The sequence below is a fragment of the Pelophylax lessonae genome, assembly GCF_965119305.1.
Source record: "Pelophylax lessonae genome assembly, chromosome: 1".
Lineage (NCBI taxonomy): Eukaryota > Metazoa > Chordata > Amphibia > Anura > Ranidae > Pelophylax > Pelophylax lessonae.
In genome coordinates this window covers 520,970,722-520,996,288 of record NC_138768.1, presented here as the reverse complement: position 1 = coordinate 520,996,288, position 25,567 = coordinate 520,970,722, and the positions used below count along the sequence as shown (strand labels likewise).

The 25,567-nt window shown below is 43.5% G+C and overlaps 1 protein-coding gene across 1 annotated transcript in view; it reads left to right on the top strand.

Annotated features, from left to right (window-relative positions):
• The window catches only part of LOC309561058 (uncharacterized protein), a 97,588-nt gene extending 83,281 nt beyond the window's left edge, over positions 1-14,307 (top strand). The window contains exon 8 of the mRNA XM_082264781.1: positions 13,737-14,307. Within this exon, the coding sequence (XP_082120907.1) occupies positions 13,737-14,190 (454 nt within the window). The 3' untranslated portion in view covers positions 14,191-14,307. The remainder of the gene's footprint in view (positions 1-13,736) is intronic.
• The last annotated feature ends 11,260 nt before the right edge of the window (positions 14,308-25,567 follow it).

Genomic DNA, 25,567 nt, shown 5'->3' with positions numbered 1-25,567 from the left:
TTGGGCCTTCACTAATTAATATAGTTGCCCTAACAAATCTGGCAGCTTGGATGACCAAATGAGTGTTCCTCGTTCTCCATTGGAGGTTCTGTCCCTTGGACCTTTTTTTTTTTGTTTTTCTTTGAAGATTCCTATTCATTATATCCTATGTCAGGGATCTCCAAACTACGGCCCTCCAGCTGTTGCTGAGCTACACGTCCCATGAGGCATTGTAAAACTCTTCACAGGCATGACTAGGCACGATGGGAGTTGTAGTTCCTAAACAACTGGAGGGCCATAGTTTGGAGACCCCTGTGCTATGTTATACCTTTGCACCCTGTATCCTGTTCTGGCCTGCTTAAAGTGTTTGTTACCCCAGCTTTTCTTAATCCTGATTTGTGCCTGTTGACCCATGTACCTGTATGAAAAGGTATCCTGATCTCTTTGTATTGCTTCCTTTGTGTGAAATCCCTGGTGTTCTTTCCAGTCCCTCTGCTTTCCTATTAAAAACTGACCACACTAAGCAGGAGAACACACTGTGGTCAGTTCTGTAGCTGTGCTGGGAACTCCTCCATTGAGCAGACTTGTCCTGACAGCCCTCCCCCCCCCCGCCATTCCCTGAGAAGTTTAGTGTACTGTTGTTTCTCCTCCCCCAGCTCTTATGCAGCCTAGAAAAGAGGGAGCAGAGGGAATATGGTCACTTATAAAACGGGGGAAAAATGTATTTATGATGTTTTTTTTTTTCATATCTATACACAAATGTTTTGCCTTTTGTTTACATTTTAGACTGAATGGGCTGTTTTACAAGGTGATTGTTTACAATCACTTTATCCTTATCACTTTAAGGTTATATGTAGTCTATGCACATGTGTTTGTACTTTATTCTAAAGATTTGTACCATCCTAATACCTGCTGTTATTGTACCATTGTAACAAAAAAGAAACACAGGGGCGCACCGGCCTAGTGCATTATCATTTGTATGGTTTATTTAAAAATAAGGATTAAAAATACTCACAAATGAGTTCTTGTTAAAAGCATGTCACATAAGGAACACAGTCCTCAGTAAAGGTATCCGAGGGTGAGTTGTTCCTTGGATTCTTGAAGGCTAACGCGTGTCGAGGCCTAGCCTCTTCCTCAGAGCCTAAAAGTGCATGTCCAGGCCCTTAATTATATAACTAGACAATGACATTTGGAACAAGACACAGATTGGGGTAGGGCCCCGTTCTCCTGGGGGCGTATACAAGGGGCGCCCGCCCACAACATCTGTGGGCAGTAGTAAAGTCATATGCATTGTGGAGGGTGCCTCCCCCTAAGAATATTTTGGTCAGAGGGTACAACACAGTAAAACCGTATAGTGATGTTTAGAGTGGTAGTACAACACCGTGCAGTAATGAAAATTGTAAAAGAATGCAAGAAAAAAAATATTTTTATAAAAAAAAAAAATTATATATATATATATATATATATATATATATGTGTGTAAAGTGTATGGCCCTGAAGATATGATCTTGAATTATAAATGCAAATAAATGTAGTCATCCACCCGATAGCAACATACAGCACGCCGACATCCTTACCATGCACCCCCGCAACCACCCTTAGATCTGGCCCCCCCCCCGCTGAAAGCTGCAACGGAAATCTGCAATCTGCAACTGCCTGGGACAAATGACAAGGTGTTGGACTTTCTTCTGAAACAAACACTGGGTGGTCTCCCCACCCCCTCATGCTCTGTGACGAGGCTCTACAGGTGGGACTGTCACTAGCATACATACATATGCCTAGCACATATACATATGTCCTGAAAATACTAGATCATGGTTAGCATATCTGCTCACTCTGTTTTTTATCCAGGCAGCAAGTACACTATACACTGAACTCAGGTCTACTGTTCATGTTTGGCAACTCTGATCTATGGACAAACCCCCCCCCCCCCCCACCCCCCTGCATGGCACACCTTTTACATCAGCTTTGCGACAGAAAAACCTTCTGTCCCTCTTTACAGATATATATCCTATAGCACACATCATTGTCCCGGATTACAATATCTCCTTAGCTACACACCTTTTATGACTGCATGTATTTGCATCTAAAATCTAGGATCTTATACCTACATGGATACACATGTTTCATGACTACATTTATTTGCATTTATAATTCAAGATCATATCTTCAGGGCCATACACTTTACACACACATATATATATATATATATATGTATTTTTTTTTTTTTTTTTTTATAAAAATATTTTTTTTCTTGCATTCTTTTACAATTTTCATTACTGCACAGTGTTGTACTACCCACTCTAAACATCACTATACGGTTTTACTGTGTTGTACCCTCTGACCAAAATATTCTTAGGGGGAGGCACCCTCCACAATGCATATAACTTTACTACTGCCCAATGATGTTGTGGGCGGACGCCCCTTGCATACGCCCCCAGGAGGAGGGCCCTACCCCAATCTGTGTCTTGTTCCAAATGTCATTGTCTAGTATATAAGTCAGGGCCTGGCTGGACATGCACTTTTAGGCTCTGAGGAAGAGGCTAGGCCTCGAAATGCATTAGCCTTCAAGAATCCAAGGGACAACTCACCCTCGGATACCTTTACTGAGGACTGCGTTCCTTATTTGACATGCTTTTAAAGAGGTTGTAAACCCAAATTTGTTTTTGTTTTGTTTTTTTTCTCACCCTGAAAGAGAAATGCATAATGAGCTAGTATGAATCGCATACTAGCTCATTATGAAATACTTACCTTAGAACGAGCCCCCGCCGTGCTGCCCGCTTACCTCTATGACGGGCGACATGTTCAGCCGCCCGTCTTCCGGAATCGCGGCATCCGGCCATCTGATTGGCCGGAGCCGCGGTGATGTCACTCATGCGCACGGGAGCTGACGCTGACGGTCACGGCACGGGGCTCTGAAGGAACGGCACCAGCGGCCGTTCCTTCAGAGCGCATGCGCCAGTGACATCACTGGCTGCATGTAAGGTAAATATCTCCTAAACGGTACATGTTTAGGAGATATTTACAGTACCTATAGGTAAGCCTTATCATAGGCTTACCTATAGGTACAACTTGCAGAGGAGGGTTTACTTCCTCTTTAACAAGAACTCATTTGTGAGTATTTTTAATCCTTATTTTTAAATAAACCATGCAAATGATAATGCACTAGGCCGGTGCGCCCCTGTGTTTGTTTGCTGTTACAGTGTTTCCAGACTTCCCTGGTCATGTAAGGGGCAGCAAGACCCTAGCATTTTTCCTAGGTTGTCGTGTCCACAGCGACAGAAATAGTCGAAAGACCCTAATAAGGTGGACTAAAGACTACACCACTCTGAGTGCAGGTTACGGGTGCTTTGCACCAAAAAACTTTATGTACTGTTATTGTACCATGCATAAAGAGCAATCCTAGTTGATAAAAAAGGAAAAAAAAAATGGAACAACACATTGTCATCCTGTATTACTCATGGACATTGCATGCAGACTATCTGCAAGTAAACTTTTACACAGTAGCAGCTGCATTTTGAAATACATAGCAATTTCAGCCTGTCAGCCAATATTAGCTGAAGGGTAGTTGAACATAGGAGTTTTCTAGGGCGTTTCTTGTACATTTAGGAACCTCAAATGGTTAAATTATAGTTACCTCATTTTCTTTGTGATTTATTGCTAACGATTTTAGTAGCACACTTAAGCTTTTAGAAATTGCGCATTTACTGGGGATGTACATCTATTAGGTTATTGGAGATATCAACAGGAAAATAATTAATTCCCTTCCTAAGCCTTTACACTCTATCAAAGAACTGCATCCATACGTGTTCGGCCCCGCCCCCTCCCCCTCCCTCCTGATTGGCTAAGTGAGTTTGATTGACAGCAGCAAGAGCCAATGGTGCCGCTGCTGTGTCTCAGCCAATCAGGAAAGAGAGTCCTGTGACAGATGAGGCACTCGTGGACATCGCTGAATAGAGAGGAGGCTAAGGGGGGATGCTGCATAGAATGCATTAAGAAAAAAAAACCTTCTGCCTTTACAACCAATTTAATCACAGCTGAATTACATTGTACTGGGACAGGGAAAGACCATTTCAGCCTTTGGTAGTGGTGGTGTCATCTCAGCTTACCTATGGTGACGGATAGCGGTGTTTATCACTAGGGATGATCGAACGGTTCGGGTCGACCATCGGTTCGGCCCGAACATTAAGTGTTCGAGGTTCGGCCGAATTTAGAACTTTTTGCCCAAAAAGTTGGGAATTCGGCAACCAGAACCGACCAAAATGCAATGGTTCAGGAAATGGGCTTTAAAAGCCTGTGATTGGACCAGAACTATTAGCAAAAGCCAATTGAGGGGGCAGGAGAATGCTAGGAATGTGATTGGAGTGACTAGGGGGTCCCTAGGCCAATCATTAGTGAATACGCCCCCCAGTATATAAGATAGCCCCCGCCAAATTCCTAGCATTGTTATACAGGACATGGAAGAGAGTGGAAGCAGTTCTGTTAATTTTACTTTAAAAGTGTCATTTAGCATTTATTAGTGTGAGGAAAGGGATATCTAGTGTAGTTAGGGTGCTCTTTTACACTTTAGTTAGCTTCAAAAATGTAGTTTCTGTAGGGAAAGTGTGAAGTGTCAGGTTGACCGTAATGTAGTGTAGGGTTAACTGACTGCTATGGCAGGGTGACCAAACCCTTCCATATCAGGGTGACCGTAATGTAGTGTAGGGTGAACTGACAGTGACTGCTATGGCAGGGTGACCAAACCCTTCCATATCAGGGTGACCGCTATAGAGAAAAGCTAGTTTCTCTGAAGTCACTTTCGCTGCAGTAATATGGCTTCGCCCCTGTCAGCTTGCTTTTTGGCTGCAGGCGTCTATAGTGATTTTTTGAGCACATGTTTGGAGTCAGGCATGACATCTGAACATGTGTATAGGGGGTATATATACACACACCATGTATGTATATATACACCTGCACATATATAGGTGTGAAAGGAGCAGAAAAAACTACTTGCGCTAATGAAATAATTAGCACCAATATAGTTACGCTCCTATCACACCTATATATGTCTAGGTGTGTATATACATATAAGTATGTGTGTATATATACCCGTATACACAAGTTCAGATATTTTGCCTGCCTCCAAAGAACCCAAAAAAATAAAAAAAATGCCCAAAAAAACGCTAGCGCCAAAAAAACGCCCAGGTGTGTTGTTGCAGGCATTTTTTTGGGGTTTTTGGAGGCAGGCAAAACAACTGAACTTGTGTATACGGGTATATATACACACATACTTATATGTATATACACACCTAGACATATATAGGTGTGATAGTAGCAGAAATATATGCTTGCGTTTATGAAATCATTTACACTAATATGGTTACGCTCCTATAACATATATATGTCTAAGTGTAAAATACATATAAGTATGTGTGTGTACACAATTTCAGATGTTTTTTTTTCTACCTCCAAAAACCCCAAAAAAATGCCTGCAACAACACACCTGGGCGGTTTTTTTTTTTGACGCTAGCGTTTTTTTGGGCATTTTTCTGGGTTCTTTGGAGGCAGGCAAAACATCTGAACTTGTGTATAGTGGTATATATACCACTATACACAAGTTCAGATGTTTTTCCTGACTCCAAAGAACCCAAAAAATGCCCAAAAAAAAGCCTGCTATTAAAGCGGCAAGGTGTGAAAAGCGAGAAGCCACTAACCTGTTCTATAAGTGACAAAATACAAACTATCATTTTTTATGGTTTTGGACATGCTACAGAGCTGAAACTTCACAGGTACACCTTTTAGACACCCCAGATACTAAATCCAAAGAAATTTTTTTTTTTTTTAATTTTTTTTATTTTTTATTTTTCCAATAATTGGCTCTCTATCAAAAATGACAATTTTTCAGAACTTTTTTTTGTGTGATTAGTAGTCCCTGGGGTATGACCCAGAACCCTAGGCACTTTTTAGGTGCATTTATTGGGTTTTAGGGCTTCAAAATGGTGTTTTTTGATTACCGAAGTTCGGGTCCCATTGATTTCAATGGGGTTCTGAAATCCGGGCCGAACTTTCGGGAAGTTCGGATGTTCTGGCCGAACCTAACTTTTGAAAAGTTCGATCATCCCTATTTATCACATCAAGAATTCTTCATTTTATCACTTATGGACTTTTTTCATATCAGTTATTTTTATGGATACTCACTATTAGCGCAACTTATATCTACTCTATTTTTGTATAGTGTATATCTCACAAAATAGTTGCAGCTCACTTTGTTTTATTGTTTTTGCACTAGGTATTTCCTTTTTGTAAATATACAGTACCTTTTATAGACTGGCACTGAAAGACAGACTCACTTTGATATATATGTATGTATATATATATATATATATATATATATATATATTATTTTTTTTTTTTTTGTGTATATAATAGTTATTTTATTTTATTAATATTATTTTGGTCACTGATAAACATTATATTAATTAATCTATGCACCTCATGTATTGAAGGAGAGCATTGCAACCTTGAAGGTAGTTTCTATACCATTGCCACACAAAATAAGTGTATCTATTCTAATAAGAACACTGCAGTCCTTATCCTACGCAACCTTACTGGGCTATCTTACTAAATGGTAACAGGAATTAGACACCAAATTTGCAGATGACTAGAAATGTAAAGTGACAACTCCTAAATCATGTTTTATCATGTAGCTCTAAGCAGTGCTGTATCCTGGCCTAGGCCAACAAGGCCCAGGCCTAGGGCTGCACTTTGCAGGGGGGCAGCAAAAAAAAAAAAAAAAAATTCATTATTTGTATAATGACTATGGACTTCCTATTTATTATACAAATAAGTGAAAAAATCCTATAACTACAATCAGTGGCAGCAAACACAAGTCCAAATATCCTAAAAGAGTAATCTTACTAATCCCATGACATAAGGCTGTACTGATGGCCACTGATGGGGCTGCACTGGTGACCACTGATTAGGCCACACTGATATGCTGCACTGATGGGCAGTAAAGAGGCGGCACTGATAAGGCTGCACTGATGAGGCTGAACTAATGGGAACTGACGAAGCTATGCTGATGGGCACTGACAGACTGTGGTTATGGTCTGTGGTTTACAGATGACAGGGTGGGTCATAAACAGGAAAGGGTGTGGCCTTTACAGGAAGGGGTGGGTCATATTTAAATTTGGGGGTGCAGAAGTTTAGTCAGGCCTAGGGCAGCACAAAACCTAAATACACCACTGGCTCTAAGACTTAAGAATCAAACTTTAAACTATTGTCATGCTGGTACAGAGTACCATTTCATATACAAATTTGGCCATGACTTCCAAATGTGTTGGAGGAAATGTGGACAAGTGGCTTCCTTTAGCCACATTCAGACATTTTGGAGCCATACAGTATATTAGAAAAAATGAAAAACATTGCAGGCTGTGTTGTGGAACAAGATCTGTGGACCCTGCAATTGCACTGTACATGGGAGTCTATTAGTAATTATCTAAAGTCTCCTCCAATCCCATTTTTCCAAAAGAAAGCCAGAAATCGTAGTCTTGTACACTGGAGACATCTATGCTGGCAATAAGGGAATGACTATTAGGAAATCTGTAGATCACTATTGCACTTTGCACTGTTTTTCTCCTCTCCCTTTTTTTATCTTCTGTTATGCTCTTTAAAAAGTTCAAGACAATTAGCACCTTGTCCTTTTAGGATGTACATGTACTTAACATACAGATCGTGTGATTTCATAATTTTATGTTCTACGTCTTGTCGTAATAATAATTGTTGTTTGCCTTTTCTTGAACTAAATAAGAGTTTGAAATATTTTAGCATAGTCCTGAAAAATATTCCAAACTAGCAGTTATCAGTTGGAACACTGCAAGGAAATTTTTGTGTGCTGTAAAATTTCACATCCCCCAAATACAGTGTGGGTATAAAAATGAAAGCTAAGAAGAACAGTCAACGTGCCGGCTATATGGATTGATACTAAAACAATCTTTTTGTTCTGTGATGTGGGATGGACTCCTTACTTCTAGATAGCTCTTAGGCCTCATTTACAATAACAGTGCTCTCATTGAATGCGATTGCAGGACACTCCTATTCAGTAGAATGAGTTGTGTTTAGTGGGCAGCACTGCCCACTGAATGTGACAGCGAGGATAATTTTTGCTGCGTTGCGATACAAAGCATTGCCGCTGCAGCATGTGTACTCCCCCCTGCCACTAAATTTGCAGCATAAGGGGGTGCAGTTGGGAGGCAGTAAAATCGTGGCTCAACTGTATGTCAACGTGTTTAACCGTCAGGGTAAACCAGGTCTTAGCTACACAAACTGTATTATAATCTGCTACTGCTTAATAAAATGTGCATATGGGGCATCTAAAGACATAAAAAGCATGGGTATTGAATTCACATTCAAAACTTTTCCAATCATTACAGTTTTCTTCTAAGATAGGCAATATATATTCATTGTATATCTGTCAAAAAATAGACCCCCATCAGGAGTACCCGCCTACATTAGATGTCCCCATCACAGTGTCCCTTACATCAGGTGTCCCCCATTATGGGGCCCCCTTATATCAGGTGTCCCTATCACAGTTCAACTACCCCAAGAAAGCAACTCTTCCTCCGTAACAACTAGACTCCAGGGATGTTATTCTCAACAGCCAGGCTCCTGTTCACCTCAATACCATAAAAAAAAAGTGCAGCTGCACTGCTAAATCACAGCAATGAGCTATGGCTGCAACATGTTAACTCCAAAATGGCTAGTATGTTATAAACAAAGTATTTTAAGAATCAACCACAGGTTCCAGTATCTGTCCTCCTTTGCTGCCCGGGGTAGGGCACGCGTTTTACCTCATTTGTTTTTAGGATGTTGGCAGTCCTAACAATCAGTGACGACAGAAGAGGGGGAGCACGGGATGTGCTATGTCTTGTAACAACCACTGTAAATAAGATTTTTGTAACTATTTTTGGGATTCCATTGAAGGACACATACATTCATTAACAGTCAGGGTATACTGCTGCCTACAGGAGGTTGGCCATGTAAAACAAATTAAATAAAATAGACCAGCGCTATTCAACCTACATTGTGGAGGATGCAGTTACATTTAAAAGCAATGGTAATAAATCTGGGAGAACATGATTATGCACAGTCCATAATGTAAAGTCGTGTAGGGATGGATGGCTGGGTGGCTGCCGGCTCTATCAGAGCTAGAAGGGGACTCTGTGGGTGGAGACAAGCAAAGGAGAAAAACAGAGCAGCGCCACCTGAGTGTAGTATTAAAAACAATACTTTAATATTATAAAACACAGTTGCACTCACAAAAGTGTGTGGAAAGCAGGCTTTAAGTAATGGTTCATCCGATCCGCTGTGAGGGATGCAGGGGAGGTGAGAGCAGTCCTTGGTCCTGGCTGTGCCAGTGGCTTCTGGCGCTTCCTGGAGTCCTGTGCCGTCTCAGCTGCTCCTTCGTCGTCACATTCGGCGGAAACGGGGTGGTGCTCATGCTCGGGGCATGCATGTCCCTTTGTCAGGCTTCACTCAAAAGTAGAGACAAAACCCTCTGGTGGGATTTTTTAAGGGCATAAAGATAATCATGAATAAGAAAAATATAACAAAGTTTTATTCAAAAGTATATAAGGACATAACAGACAATCAATGATACATCTTAAAAGATATGCGGTAGACAAACAACAGTGCGTGGACTAGTACATAGGTAACCATGCATCGACTGTCCAAAATCGTGTGACAGAAGATAGCCCAACGAAAATAGCGTTTCTTTCTTTTTCAGGGGCAGATGGTTAAAGTGCAGAAGCTTTTAAGATGTCTGTATCAAGCTAGGAAAGTTATAACAGGGAAACTGATTGGTTGAGAAAAGTTATTAATATAATAATGGCTTACATAAGAAAAGGAAGTAGGAAAAAAATATGGAAGGAATGGATAGAAACTCCTGGTCTACCACATGAAATAGAGGATACAGGTGGTCCCCGGCTTACAAACAAGATAGGGACTGTAGGTTTGATCTTAAGTCGAATTTGTTTGTAAGTCGGAACAGGCACATCTTTTAAGTTTAGCTCCAGCCAAAAGAATAATTTTTAAGTTTTTTTGCATAGCATAGGGAAGGGTTAACACCCCGTACCATTTGTTTTGCTGTCTGTACCCCTGTTCAGAAGATTTAACCTCACTTTCTGTGCCTATGACAACTATAATTTGAAAATTTTGGGTTGTTGTGGAAACAAGGATTAGTGATAAAGCTTCAGTGGAGACACCTTTTCCCCTGAGATCACTAAGGCTGCATTTACACTTGAGCGTAGCGTTTTTTACCGCGATTTTACCACGATTTTTACCACGATTTTACCGCGATTTTTTCAGGCGTTTTTCATTGACATCTATCAAAAACGCTGGTAATCAGCCCAAAAAGAAGCTCATGTACTTTTTTCAGCTACAGGCGTTTTGCAAAATGCTCAGATGTGAACAGGGGCCATTTAAATGAATGGGGTTTTACTTGTTGGGCGTTTTGGAAGTGTTTCTTTTGAGCGTTTTTGGAGCTGAAAACGCCCAGGTGTGAATGGAGCCTTACAGGAGTGAATTTCCCTTCCTAAGGCTACATTTCTCCTCACTTCCTGTTGTCTCCCTCCGTTTGTTAAGTAGGGGTCGTTTGTAAGCCGGATGTTTGGACCGCCTGTATTTACAGTGGGTACGGAAAGTATTCAGACCCCCTTAAATTTTTCACTCTTTGTTATATTGCAGCCATTTGCTAAAATCATTTAAGTTCATTCTTCTTCCTCATGAATGTACACATAGCACCCCATACTGACAGAAAAACACAGAATTGTTGACATTGATGCAGATTTATTAAAAAAGAAAAACTGAAATATCACATGGTCCTAAGTATTCAGACCCTTTGCTGTGACACATATATTTAAGTCAGGTGCTTTCCATTTCTTCTGATCATCCTTGAGATGGTTCTACACCTTCATTTGAGTCCAGCTGTGTTTGATTATACTGATTGGACTTGATTAGGAAAGCCACACACCTGTCTATATAAGACCTTCCAGATCACAATGCATGTCAGAGCAAATGAGAATCATGAGGTCAAAGGAACTGCCTGAAGAGCTCAGAGACAGAATTGTGGCAAGGCACAGATCTGGCCAAGGTTACAAAAAGATTTCTGCTGCACTTAAGGTTCCTAAGAGCACAGTGGCCTCCATAATCCTCAAATGGAAGACGTTTGGGACGACCAGAACCCTTCCTAGAGCTGGCCGTCCGGCCAAACTGAGCTATCGGGGGAGAAGAGCCTTGGTGAGAGAGGTAAAGAAGAACCCAAAGATCACTGTGGCTGAGCTCCAGAGATGCAGTCAGGAGATGGGAGAAAGTTGTAGAAAGTCAACCATCACTGCAGCCCTCCACCAGTCGGGGCTTTATGGCAGAGTGGCCCGACGGAAGCCTCTCCTCAGTGTAAGACACATGAAAGCCCGCATGGAGTTTGCTAAAAAACACCTGAAGGACTCCAAGATGTTGAGAAATAAGATTCTCTGGTCTGATGAGACCAAAATAGAACTTTTTGGCCTTAATTCTAAGCGGTATGTGTGGAGAAAACCAGGCACTGCTCATCACCTGTCCAATACAGTCCCAACAGTGAAGCATGGTGGTGGCAGCATCATGCTGTGGGGGTGTTTTTCAGCTGCAAGGACAGGAAGACTGGTTGCAATCGAGGGAAAGATGAATGCGGCCAAGTACAGGGATATCCTGGACAAAAACCTTCTCCAGAGTGCTCTGGACCTCAGACTGGGCCGAAGGTTTACCTTCCAACAAGACAATGACCCTAAGCACACAGCTAAAATAACGAAGGAGTGGCTTCACAACAACTCCGTGACTGTTCTTGAATGGCCCAGCCAGAGCCCTGACTTAAACCCAATTGAGCATCTCTGGAGAGACCTTAAAATGGCTGTCCACCAACGTTTACCATCCAACCTGACAGAACTGGAGAGGATCTGCAAGGAGGAATGGCAGAGGATCCCCAAATCCAGGTGTGAAAGACTTGTTGCATCTTTCCCAAAAAGACTCCTGGCTGTATTAGATCAAAAGGGGGCTTCTACTAAATACTGAGCAAAGGGTCTGAATACTTAGGACCATGTGATATTTCAGTTTTTCTTTTTTAATAAATCTGCAACAATGTCAACAATTCTGTGTTTTTCTGTCAGTATGGGGTGCTATGTGTACATTCATGAGGAAGAAGAATGAACTTAAATGATTTTAGCAAATGGCTGCAATATAACAAAGAGTGAAAAATTTAAGGGGGTCTAAATACTTTCCGTACCCACTGTAAATTGTCTAGATGAATTCTATGGTTCTAACTGGGTGGCGTAGAGGGTGGGAGGGGAAGGGGGGAGTGTAGGAGGGGAAGGGGGGAGCGTGGGAGTGTGATTACTGTATGTATGCTACTATTTTTGTATGAAAAACTTTTTTGTTTAACAAAAGAAAATGATAAAAATGTAAAGTTCAGAAGGTTTCTACAAATGTAGAACATTAACAGTTTATACATCAAAAACATAGAATGTATTATCATTGTACATATTGGACATTATATTGCATATAGACACATGTACTGACCCATGTATAGATAGACCATGTGGACGTATACCGCATCATTTAAAAACATGAAGCTTTTTCTGCCATTGCTTGCTATTCAAGATCCTTTTGACCTGTGAGTTCACACACCAAACAACAGAATGTTTCCAGGAGAACTGGTTCCCAAAAAGAAATTCTGGAAGTGAGAGATATCACTACATATATAATAACCCATAAGTACAACTAAAGGACCAATGAGACTGGTAGAGAACTAAAGTATGGAAATCCTACGTCTTCCTTCAGCCTGACTGAAGGAAGAGGCAGGTTGCAAGAGAGGTACCCCTACAAGGGTAGACAAGGATGAAAAGTATACTACAACCTCAGAATTGTGCAGAAAACCAGATGGCAACCCATTCAACCTGTAGGTGTCTCTGAGGCCTGACCAATGAACTCTAAAGATCCTGCCTAACCTAAAGTGCTGAACATGGTTCTCTTGACCCGCCTTGGTCCAGCAAAGCACGCATAGTTATGTAGCCAGACTCAGGAACCATACTGTTAAGAACATTTGCCTGACTAAGGGCATAACCCAGGAAAGGATCTGGGAAATCTTCAAGGTTGCTGATCAGCCACAGGAAGAGAACCCACCTTCAAGTGATCAGGTCCCACCAAGGCCATTAAAAGTACTCTATGCCCAACTGGGGGTACTTTCATCAGGAACTTGGTGTGTTTTGCCTGCTAAAAATCCAGGGGGAGGGGGGGGGGGGCAACAAACCCTCCAGTGATTATTTCTGCCTGCTGTTCAGGAGATAAGGAGCGCCCAAGTGTGCAAACCTATCCCATCAGTGTAGAGAATGCTGGTAGCACTGCTGGTGCTGCTGTAGCAGAGAAAATCCAGTCCCTTCCCTTGCCAGACAGGGCTGTCCTGTGGGATAGAGCTGTGTAAATCTCAGGACTGGATTAACAGAAAAAAATAATCATTTGGCAGGTAGAATAGTTCTCATATATGTACTGTAAGTCAACCCTGTGTGTAACTTTTTGTCTGAGTTCAGCTTTAAAATGTGCATGTGTCCTTTAACATACATTATTAGTAGTATTCTACAACCAATAGACTGCAAAGTTGGATTTTTTTTCTTATTCTATTTTCCTTTTTTTTTTTTATGTGGGTCCACAATTTAACAACATTCAGAAACGAAAACCATTCATATTATTTGCAGGTTTCCCTTGAAAAACCCAGAACAGCTGTGCAAATGGATTCAAGCAGTTCGAACTACAAAATGGAAGCCATCTGCTTCAAGCAGAATCTGCAGTGACCATTTTAAGGATAAAGATTATATTTTGCAGCCAGGGATGAAAGTTCCTCGACTTCATGCGAATGCAGTGCCTTTTGTATGTAAAGAAAAAAGTAGAAGAAACAATTTTAAGTTAGAGTTTGGGATTTCAGAGCTATTAAAAGAAACTCCCAGACCTGCTGATCACACATATTCAGCTTTACTTAATGCAGTAGACACTCCCTATTATAAACCTGATACAACAGAACTTAAAAAGAAGGTGAGGACCTTACAACGTCAAGTACAAAGACAGAGACATACTATAAAAAGACTATCTGAAAGAATTGCACAGTTAAAGAAGAATAAAGACTCATGTTTAATTACATCATTAGTAGTGTAGTGAATTAAAAGGTTTAAAGTAGAACTATAAGCAAAACTTTTTTTTTCCATTTCGGATAGAGCAAGGGAGGGTTTTAACAAGTCAGATTTTTTTTTCACCATCTGTGTCCCATTGCAGAGATTTCCCTTCACTTCCTGTCCCATAGCCAAACAGGAAGTGAGAAGAAATCCCTGCAAATTAAAGGAATTCCTTGGGGCCCCCAGGTCACCAGAACTAGTGTCCCCACTGGGAGCTTTCTCCTCTATTACTTCTGTGGGGACAACACAAAATTTGGGATTTGCTTTTACGTTCATTTTCGGCAATAATGGTAAACAGGACAAGTAGAGAGAGTGAATCTTCTTATGGGGTCACAGACAGTAATAAAAACTGACAAGCATTTTATTACCTCTTCACTCTATCCAAAACCAAAAAAAAAAAGTTTTGCCTTTAATTATACTTTAAGCCTATAGTTATAGGTTATAGTTCACACTATAACCTGTATGTGAATTGCCCAGGAACTGCACTGTATTTCTGTAAATATCACATGTGATTCAGTGCAGTGCGATTTGAGCCCATTAATTTTGAATGGACTCAAATCACACCGCATCGCACCAAAGACGTGTATCCACCTTTTTTAGAGTCACACCGCAATCAGATCGCATTGCCGTTTTGTACTATGTGATCCAGTGCAGGCAAACCACACAGCATTTGCGATGCATTTTGGATGTCGTTAACTTTGTATTGACATGCACAGCGGATCGCAAACACAGTGCGATTGCAATGCGGTACAGGAAAAGTGCAGGGGTGCATTTCCGCACTACACATGTGTGAACCTAGGCTTAAAGCGGAACTTCACCTCCTGCCCCCTCTATCAATTTTGGAAACATTACATTTTTTTGGGAAGTGGGTACCTGGCTTTGACAGGCACCCAATCCTACTTGCAAGTGCAATATTCCACTCACACACATACAAGAAACTGGCTGTTTAGTAGTGCTGGGTGCTGTAATGACCATAGGCTGAAAACCATGGATGATCAAAGTGAAGAAATGTCATCAGCACACCAAGGATTCCTCAAAAGGGTCCAAAGCTTTATTATCGTGATCACATGATAAACATACAGCACTGTTTCAGAGCCATCCAGGGCCCCTTAACTTGCCTGATGAAGGGGCCCTGCGTGGCTCCGAAACGTTGCTGTATGTTTATCATGTGCCCATTATAATAAAGCGTTGGACCTTTTCCAGGAATCCCTGGCGTGCTAATGAAGCTGCAAGCAGTCACAACCCGCTTCCCTTAGTAAACATGCTCGGGTCAGGGACCTGAAAAATCAGTCCGGGTGAGGACCGAGCTGGATCCTAGGATAGGTAAGTGTCCTTTTATTAAAAGTCAGCAACTATGGTATGTTTTTTTTTATACAGCTTGAACATCCACTTCCCATTATATTGTATATGTAATATGGAAATGTATGCAGATGCATTAAAATGATGTGCCTAATTATTTCCTTGGTATGCAGAAAATCAATCTTGCAGACAATTTTAAGGCAGTGTTTGTATATTAATTTCACAAGTATCATGTACATTGTTTTCTGTTTTGCTAAAGTTGGAGTTTTGTTCTATATGAATAAAGTGCAACCTGCATTTAAAATAGTGTTCAATGAACTTTATTGAGAGTCTGCCTGGAGATTGTATTATGCATTATGGGCAAAAATAGGGCTGGTGCAAGGATTTTTGTCTACTTAGGGGAAGGTGAATTTTGCCACAGCCCCCCTACTTGTCCATCTGACACACACACACACACACACACACACACACACACACCTTCAGTGTGGCATGAGGGCATTTTTTTTTAAAGAATAATTTCTCTTTCGTTCATTGACAGACACACCTCCACATCTTCTTGACCACGTGGGTTATGCTGCCCCCTACAGAAGTAGGACACTAGGCAGGAAAAAACTTGACTACGCCTATGGGGCAGTCCCAGGGGTTATACTCCCACTCTCTGCTATAGGTACTTTTTCTGCCTAGTCACGAGTAAGGACCTAGTTCCTTGCTGGGATCTCTGGTCTTGGCAATTTTTTCTTTTTAAATGGAATATTTTTCCTCTTTTTACTATTTTGTTCTTGTGAGATCTACAATCAAGTGCTAGACTGGGCGACGGACTGGATAATCTAGATCCATCGGGTCCCCCCGGTCTGGCCAGCGAGCGTGTGCAGACCGCAGCTCCGCTAGGTTGGCCGTGACATAGAGCCACTGGACTGGGGCTGGCCTGCGATTTAAACGTCTCGTGAGGGAGCATACGAACTGGCTTCGGCCTGATTCGCAGCGTTTCCTCCTGGCCGACAGCTCCCACATTAAGATGGAGCAGTGGTCTGTCCAGGGAGGTGCCCACCCTGTTTCTGGTGTGGTAAGAAGCTATCCCCCCTCTACCCCTGGAGGGTTTTGGGGTGGATGTGGGCCCCTCCTTGGGATGGTCAGACCCCTGAGCTCCCCTCCCTCCTAGTCAGCCTTCTCCCCTTTCTCGTGGTCTTCTGCAGGCTCGCTCTCCCCCCCCCATCTGCCCACACGGTGGATTTACCTTTTTGGGTCGGCCTGGGGTGTTGAGCTGACGATGGGGGTGAGGGGGAGCGCACCGCTGGTGACCGAACTATCAAACCTTGGGCGGGGGGTGGGCCTGGTGGGGGCAACTGCCCGGGCCCCCCTTCCTGTTGATCATTTTCAAGGTGCCCCCTGGGGCCCCCGGGAGCCGAGTGGTGCCGCCATTTTTTGTAGCCTTTTATGCTACAGATCGGCGGCCATGTTTGTGTAGCCTCGGCGGCCATTTTCTTGTGGTCTCCCATTGAAAATAATTGCAGGCATGTTTTTGGAGCCGGATGGGCGATGGGAGCCCCTCCTCGGCCTCTAGTGCTGACCCCTGGAAATTCCTCTTCCTGATCGCCGCATGGTGTGCAGTTAGTCCGGTACTGTGAGTACCTGACTGGTGGTGGTGAGTCTGTTTGTGGGGTTCTATCTCCCTCTCTTGTGCTGTTGCAGTGGTAGTGCTCTGTGCTGGGCCTTGTGGTGCTGCCAGCGCGGTGGGGTGTCCCCTGCAGTGTTCTATACTTTTTTTGTGTGGGTTCCCCTCTCCATTAATGGAGTCCCTGGAGCATATACTGTACATAAGGGGTCCATATAGTGAACTTGGTGTTGAGTTATTCACTTTAAGGTCAACACAGAGGACAAGGGGGTACTCTTTACATCTAGAGGAAAACAGATTTTCATCTCCAAATACGGAAAGGTTTCTTCACCGTTAGAGCTGTGAAAATGTGGAATAGACTCCCTCCAGAGGTGGTTCTGGCTAGCTCACTAGATTGCTTTAAAAAATCCCTGGATGCTTTCCTGGGTGTACATAATACAAATGGGTACTAATATTTATAAGTAAAGTTGATCCAGGGAATATCCGATTGCCTCTCGGGGGATCAGGAAGGAATTTTTTTCCCCTGCTGTAGCAATTTGGATCATGCTTTGCTGGGGTTTTTTCACCTTCCTCTGGATCAACTGCAGGTATAGGATTGTGTATATGGGATTGTATGGTTGAGTTTTCTTTACTGTTTTTGTTTTTTATTGGTTGAGCCAGAAGGACTTATGTCTTTTTTCATCCTGACTAACTATATAACTATGATAGGAGGTCGGAGGCCTTGACCCGCCATATGTTTACTGTAGCTGGTTTCGGCACTTAGGCCGGTATTTACTATTGCCCTGGTGTCGCAAGCTATGACAGAGTGGACCAAACTTCTACAAGGGACCTAGAGGGGGAACAACTCCCCCCTGCCTTTGCGGAGCTGGCAGATCAGTTGGTAAAGAGCTACAGTTTGTCTGTGACGCCTCCTTTGGATGCGGCTCCCTTGATTTCTAGACTGTCTGTCTCAGCGGTGGTCCTGCGGCGCATTATCTAGCTGAAATACTGGTCTGCGGACCAGGCTTCTAGTAAGGCTTTATCCGATCTTCCATTTGTGGGGGATCGCCTATTTGGAGCTTCCTTGGATGACATCAAAGTCCTCACAGGAGGAAAGAGTACTCTTCTTCCTCACACTTCCAAGGGTAAGGAATCCCATTGCAGACGGGGGCCTTTCTTTTCGGCTCACAAGCGGCCTTTTTGTCCCTCAGGGTCTCAAGACAAGGGATTTAAGCCTTTCAGAGCCTCCGCCGGGGGTTCTAAGAGGACCTGGTCAGGTAAGCCACAAGCAGGTTCAGTCAGACCTGCAGACAAGGCTTCTTCCGCATGAAGGGATGCCCTCACCCATATCTGGGGTGGGGGGACGTCTTCACGAGTTTCCAGATCTGTGGACCTCCCTAATAAAGGACAGGTTTGTCCAGGAAGTCATTCGCTCCGGCTACAAGATCGAGTTTCGATCATATCCTCCGGACAGATTCTTCCCTTCCAACCTGCACTTGTCCCCAGATCGCTTAGGGGATCTCTTTGGGCCCGTGCAAGACTTGTTAATGTTCAATGGGTGATTGTCCCGGTTCTGACATCGGAACGTTTTCAAGGTTTTTGCACAAACATGTTTACAGTTCCCAGAAAGAAAGGCAAGGTGCATCCAATTCTGAACCTCGAGGCGCTAAACTGCTTTGTGCAGGTACAGAAGTTCTGAATGGAATCCATTTGCACGGTGGTGGCGTCCTTACATCAGGGGGATTTGCTCTCCTCCATCGACATCAGGAACGCCTACCTACACATCCCAATATGTTGGCCACCAGCGCTTCCTCTGCTTTGCTGCGGGCGAGGAGCATTTTCAGTTTGTAGCGTTACCCTTTGGTATCGCCTCCGCTCCTTGGGTCTTCACAAAAGTATTGGCCCTAGTGCGAGTCATTGACTGCTCTGTTGAACAACTTGGAGATTACTCTGAGGGAGTTTGGTTGGATTCTGAATCTTCAGAAGTCTGCTCTGGTTCAGTCCACAAGCCTGGACTATCTGGGTCTGACTCTGGACTTGGCCTCTGCCAGAGTGTTTCTTCCTCTGGCAAAACTTCAGAAATTGCAGGAGGCAATTCAGCTTCTTCTGTCCAGCAGACGGTCATCTCTTCGGTCTTGCATGCGGATACTGGGCCTGATGGTGTCTACCTTGGAGGGGGTTCCAGTTGCACAGTTCCACACGAGATCTCTGCAAAAAGAGATTCTGGTGAAATGGAACAAGAATACTCAGTCTCTAGGCAATCAGATCCTGTTGAGCCAGAGTACAAGGGGGTCCCTGGTTTGGTGGCTTCGTTCTTCGGCACTTCATCAGGCAAATCGTTTCTTCCCCTATACTGGACGTTCCTCACAGACGCCAGCCTGTCCGGGTGGGGAGGCATCCTCGGCACAGAGTGTGCTCAGGGGGTCTGGAAGAATCCAGGCTACCGATCCAATGTATTGGAACTCCGAGCGATCAGACTCTGTCTGGATCATTGGACATGTTGTCTCCCGGGGTGTCCGGTACGGATTCAATTGGACAATGCTACGGCCGTGGCCTTAGTCAATCACCAAGGGTGCAGGAGAAGTGTCCTGGTGGCTCGGGAAGTATCTGGCATTCTAAGGTGGGCAGAACGATTCATTCCAGCCCTCTCTGCTGTGCACATTCCAGGGGTGGAAAATCGGCAGGCAGATTACCTCAGTCAACAGGCGTTGGACCAGGGGGAATGGTCACTTCATCCGGAGGTGTTTCATCAGTTGCATCTTTCCGGTGGGGTACTCCCGAGGTGGATCTGTTGGCCTCTTGCCTTAACAGAAAAGTGCAGAGGTTTGTAGCACGGCCCCTGGATCCTCTAGCCAATGCCACAGACTTATTAGTGGCTGCTTGGAGTCGGTATTGTCTGATTTACGCTTTTCCTCCTCTCAAGCTTCTGTCGAGACTCCTGCGCCGGATCGAAGAAGAGGTTCCGGTCATCCTAGTTGCTCCAGACTGGCCTCCCTGGTCTTGGTACGCCAATCTAGTACGGCTGATCACTAATGCTCCTTGGAGACATCCTTTCAGGGAATATCTGTTGTCGCAAGGGCCAATCTTCCATCCTGCTTTACAGTCACTGGCTTTGACGGCCAGGAGCTAAAGGATAGAGGGTTGTCTGACTCAGTGATTCCTACGCTGTTAAAAGCTAGAAAATCTACTTCTAGCAAGATTTACCATCGTACTTGGAAGACGTACATTGCACGGTGTAAATCCCTCAGGGTTCACCCTCGCTTCTTTTCGGTGACTCGGATCTTGGCCTTCCTCCAACGAGGGGTTGAGCGTCTGGCTTTGACTACCATGAAGGGCCTGGTTTCGGCTTTGTTTCAATGTCCATTCAACGCCCATTGGCCATACACTCCTTGGTGCGTACCTTTCTCCAGGGAGTGAGACTTTTGGTTCCTCCAGTGCGGTCTCCATTGCCGCAGTGGGACCTCAATTTGGTGTCGTCAGTTCTCCAGAAGCCTCCCTTTGAAAACATACGGGAGGTTCCCCTGCTTACATTGTCCCAGAAGGTGGCCTTTTTGGTGGCTATTACTTCTGCACGCAGGGTGTCGGAGCTGGCGGCGCTGTCTGTCATTTGTATTACCTGGTGGTTCACAGGGATAAGGTGGTTCCTTATCCATGTCCGTCGTTCCTTCCAAAGGTTGTCTCTTACTTTCATTTGTATGAAGACATTGTGTTGCCCTCCCTGTGTCCCAGGCCTAAGCATCCTAAGGAAATTGCCTTGCATTCCCTGGATGTGGTTCAGGCAATCAGGGTGTACCTGGCAGTCTTTTAGAAAGTTAAACTTACTATTTGTTCTCATGGATGGACTTCACAAAAGGTTGGCTGCTTCTGCTGCGACCATTTCCAGATGGACTGTGGTTCAGGCTTATTCCATTAAGGGTCAGCTTCCCCCTTTCCCTGTTAAGGCGCACTCTACTCGAGCGCTTAGTGCCTCCTGGGCCTTCCGTCATCAGGCGTCAGTGATGCAGATTTGCAAGGCGGCTCCTGGTCATCTGTGCACACTTTCACCAAGTTTTATAAGGTGGATGTGTTGACATCTGCTGATGCTTCTCTCGGCCACAAGGTTTTGCAGGCTGCTGTTTAGAGGACTTGGTCCTATTTCAGGGTGTTTTAATTTTTTTTCAGGTGAGCTCCAGTTGTTTTATGGTTGAGCTCCATGTTACCTGGTTGGCTATGTTTAGCCTTGGGGAAGATGATGAGAAGCTGTGTCTGTCAATGAACGAAAGAGAAAATGGGATTTTTAACTTACCGTAAAATTCATTTCTCTGATGTTCATTGACGGACACAGCACCCACCCCTCTATCGAGTTTGGGTTTTTTCTTCTGACACTGCTTGTAACAAAAGTCAGTACCTATAGCAGGGAGCAGGAGTATACCCCTTGGGACTGCCCCCTAGGCATAGTCTTAGTTTTTTCCTGCCTAGTGTCCTACCCCTGTAGGGGGCAGCATAACCAGCGTAGTCAAGAAGATGAGGAGCTGTGTTTGTCAATGAACATCAGAGAAATGGATTTTATGGTAAGTAAAAAATAAAATTTTTGCAAAAGTAAACATTACCATTACACGCTTTTGTGCACACAAAAAGGATATTGTTTTGTCTGACTTAGCCTACCTTAAAGAAGGATTTTATTAAAAACTGCAACTGTTGAGACAATAAACTATGGTCAGGACTATGTAGTGCACAACGTAAAGTACATAGTGCAGGGGTCAGGAGTAAGTAACACACAAAACAGCATATAGAGTGCAGCAGTCAGGATGATTCTTCTGTTCACATCAGAGTACCCCCAGGGCTCGACAAACCCTAGGCGCCAGGTCGCATTGGCCACTAGAATTAGCGACCTTGTGCCTGGGCTGCACTGCAGGAGATGTCCTGTTCCTGTGTGCCCCCTGCGAATGCACAGACTACTGTGCAATCCGGTAATTGAGGCCACAGCTTTTTGGCCTTCTTCAGTGGGATGCTTTCATCGGGAAACTGGCGCCCTCTTGTGGGGGCCAGGGGTGTGACAAGCAGTCACCAACGGCTCTGTTTTCCCTGCCTGTTCTCACTGCCCACCCATCTCCTTCCCAAGAGGAGAAGAGACTGAATTTTTTGCAGGCTTCATCTAGCGCCCTTTGCTTAATGGTAAGTGGAGAGGGAGTGTGGTTATTATTTATTTTCATTAAAATTAATTTATTATTTTTCATCATCTCACTGCCCTGCCATGTTATAGCCACACAGCCAAAGGCCCCTTTCACATGGGCTGTCTGATCAGGTCCGCCTGTCAGTTTTTCAGGCGGACCTGATCGGACCCTTTAGTCTCCTCTACGGAGCGGCAACCCGCCGTCATACGATCCTGTCCACCAAAAACAGATGGATGGTGGTAGAGCTGCACGATTAATCGTTCTGGGATCGCGATCTCGATCCACCCCCCTATGCGATCTCCATCACGAATATCGGCGACTCTGGGGGTGGGGTTATTTCACGGCCGCACCTCCGTCACGCCTCCTCTATGACGCGGCGGGCCGCACCTCCGTCACGCTTCCTCTATTCAGCGCTCTGCAGATGACGAGGCAGGCCGCACCTCCGTCACGCCTCCTCCATTCAGTGCTCTGCAGATGACGCGGCAGGCTGCACCTCTGTCACGCCTCCTCCATTGAGCACTCTGCAGATGACGCGGCAGGCCGCACCTCCGTCACGCCTCCTCAATTCAAGTCTGCAGATGACGCGACGGTGTCTTCCGTCCCACCTCAGCCCCGCCTGCTCTGTCCCCGCAAGTGAGGAGGTCCTTTTTGTTCACGGGTCCGAGAAAATTATGGCATGATGAGCTTTCCATGAGGTAATCAAGGACAGAGGAGGGGGGGAGAGAGGGGAAAACCCAAAAAATAAATAATTAAATGTATATTGTAATGAATGAATTATATATATATATATATATATATATATATATATATATATATATATATATATATATATTTCATTTCATTATAATATACATTTATTTATTTATTTTTTTAGGGATTACATTTTCTGCACATAACACTACCTTTTCAGCATTTTTACTTGTGAATTATCAATATAATAATAATTAATGAAATTATTATTTTCATTATATTATTTATTGTAATATATATATATATATATATATATATATATATATATATATATATATATATATATATATAAATAATATAATGAAAATAATAATTTCATTAATTATTATTATATTGATAATTCACAAGTAAAAATGCTGAAAAGGTAGTGTTATGTGCAGAAAATGTAATCCCTAAAAAAATAAATAAATAAATGTATAAATATACATGGTGCTGAGAATCGTGAGTGAATCGTGATCTTTATTCCAAGCAAAAAAATCGTGATTCTCATTTTTGCCAGAATCTTGCAGCTCTAGATGGTGGTTCTATTTTCCATCCGGTGAATTGGATTAGATGGCATTGGATGGAAATGTTTCCCCATAGAGGAGAATAGGCTGTGTCTTCTCTGCATAGCGGAGCGGACAGGACCTGTCATCTACCTGCTCAGCAGGGATCAGCGGAGAGATCCCCGCTGAGCAAGCGGATTCTGCTTAGCGGAGGCTCCCGTGTGAAAGGGGCCTGATGTGGCATATGTTACTCTGGGTCACTGGATCTCCTATTGCCCCCACCTTGCTGTACTGTCCTTCCCTAGTGAGCCGCTGCCCATCACACCATCAAGCCCCGTACACATGGGCCGAATGCCGGGCAACATTGGCCAGTTCAATAAAAACTGGCCGCCATTTCAGCTTGTGTGTATGGCAGCTGGGCCGGCTTCTGTCAGATGAGTATGCTATAAAATCAGCCAATGGCTGTCCCCTTATCAGAACACAATAGGTCAGCAGGAGAGATTGATGTACTAACATCAGATTGTTAGTACAGCTCCTCAGACATTTTTTTAGTGAAACCTGTTGGGTTGAACAAAAAAAAAACTGATAAGTGTGTACAAGGCTTTACATGTATATGGTGGCCCAGTGACGAACAGGCTGTGATGCTGCCTTTCTGCCTTGGGCTTGTTGCCTACTGGGGATGGTCCAAATGCCTTCTGCAGCGTTTGGTTTGTGGCTGGGGGCCAGAAGTGCTGTGCCTGCCATTCCTTTCACAGGGATGTGCAAATTATATCACCCAACGCCCAGGACATGCACTTCTGGGCGCCAGCCAGGTGTTGTTTTTTTTAATTTAGCCCTGCTGCGGGCAAGCAGCGATCTGGCACTTCCAGCTCCAGCACATGCCAATCAGAAGGTCCCGGCCAGCGATTCATCACCGTGGCCTGGCGAATTTGCTGATCGCCGCCATTACTACTACTAGTATAAAAAAAAGTAAATAAATAAGAACTCCAGTATATATATACCATAATTTGTAGACTAACTTTCACACAAACAAAATAATATACACCCTTTGGGATTTTAACAATAACATCTTTGTTTGCGAATTCAGAAAAAATTTAATGTGCTGCAAAAGCTGTGACGCCAGACGATACCAAGCAACTGCAGATGACAAATTTCTTTGCAAAGACTTCTTGTTTAGAAAGTGCAGTGCAACATGTTACTGCAGAATCAAACTGCACAAGAGAAGAACCACCAGCAGAGGTGCCCCCTTCTACAAGTCACCCTCAAAATGATGGAAGAAGGAAGTTTAAGCAAGATTGGTGCGCACATTTGACCATACCACAGGTATTGCCATATGTGAGATTTGTGCCTCCTTCCCTGGCATTGCTGACCACACGTCTAAGATTGTGAAAGGGTTTTCAGGACCATTTAAACTGGAGACCTTCAAAAAACATGGAAAGTCACTCCAGCATGAAAAATGTATAAAGGCCACACATGCCCTGTTGGCTCAAGAAGCTACGCCATTGGCTGTATGCATGCAGAAAATGGACCAAGGGATGTTCAACCACATGAAAGTTCTATTTAATGTGGCCAATTATATTGCAAAAAACAACAAGCCATATACAGACTTTAAAGATTTGTTAGAGCTGACAGGAAAACTAGGGGTTGCTGTAAGAGAGGAGTATGCAAATGACAAGAGATGCAAGGAATTGCAGCTGTAATCCAGAAAGAACTCATCTGCAAGCTAAAGGAGGCGAAATATGTTAGTTTGATGCTAGATGGATCAACTGACAAAGAACAATAGGATCAAATAAATATTTCTATCAGTCCTACCTCTTGAAATGGCAACTGCAGATGGTACTTAGAAACCATCACTAAAGAGCAGAAGACACATGGTCTTTTAGACTGGCTTTTTTCAAACCAGCTATTTGGAATTGGTACATATGGTGCTGCAAGCATGATTGGAGCTGAAAATGGACTGGTACAGAAAGTACGTTAAAATCTCAGCCATGTAATTGGCATTTACTGTGTTGCACACAGATTTAATTTAAGTGTATTAAGCTCTGTGAAAGAGGGAAAATGCATTGATGACTTTGACTCTGT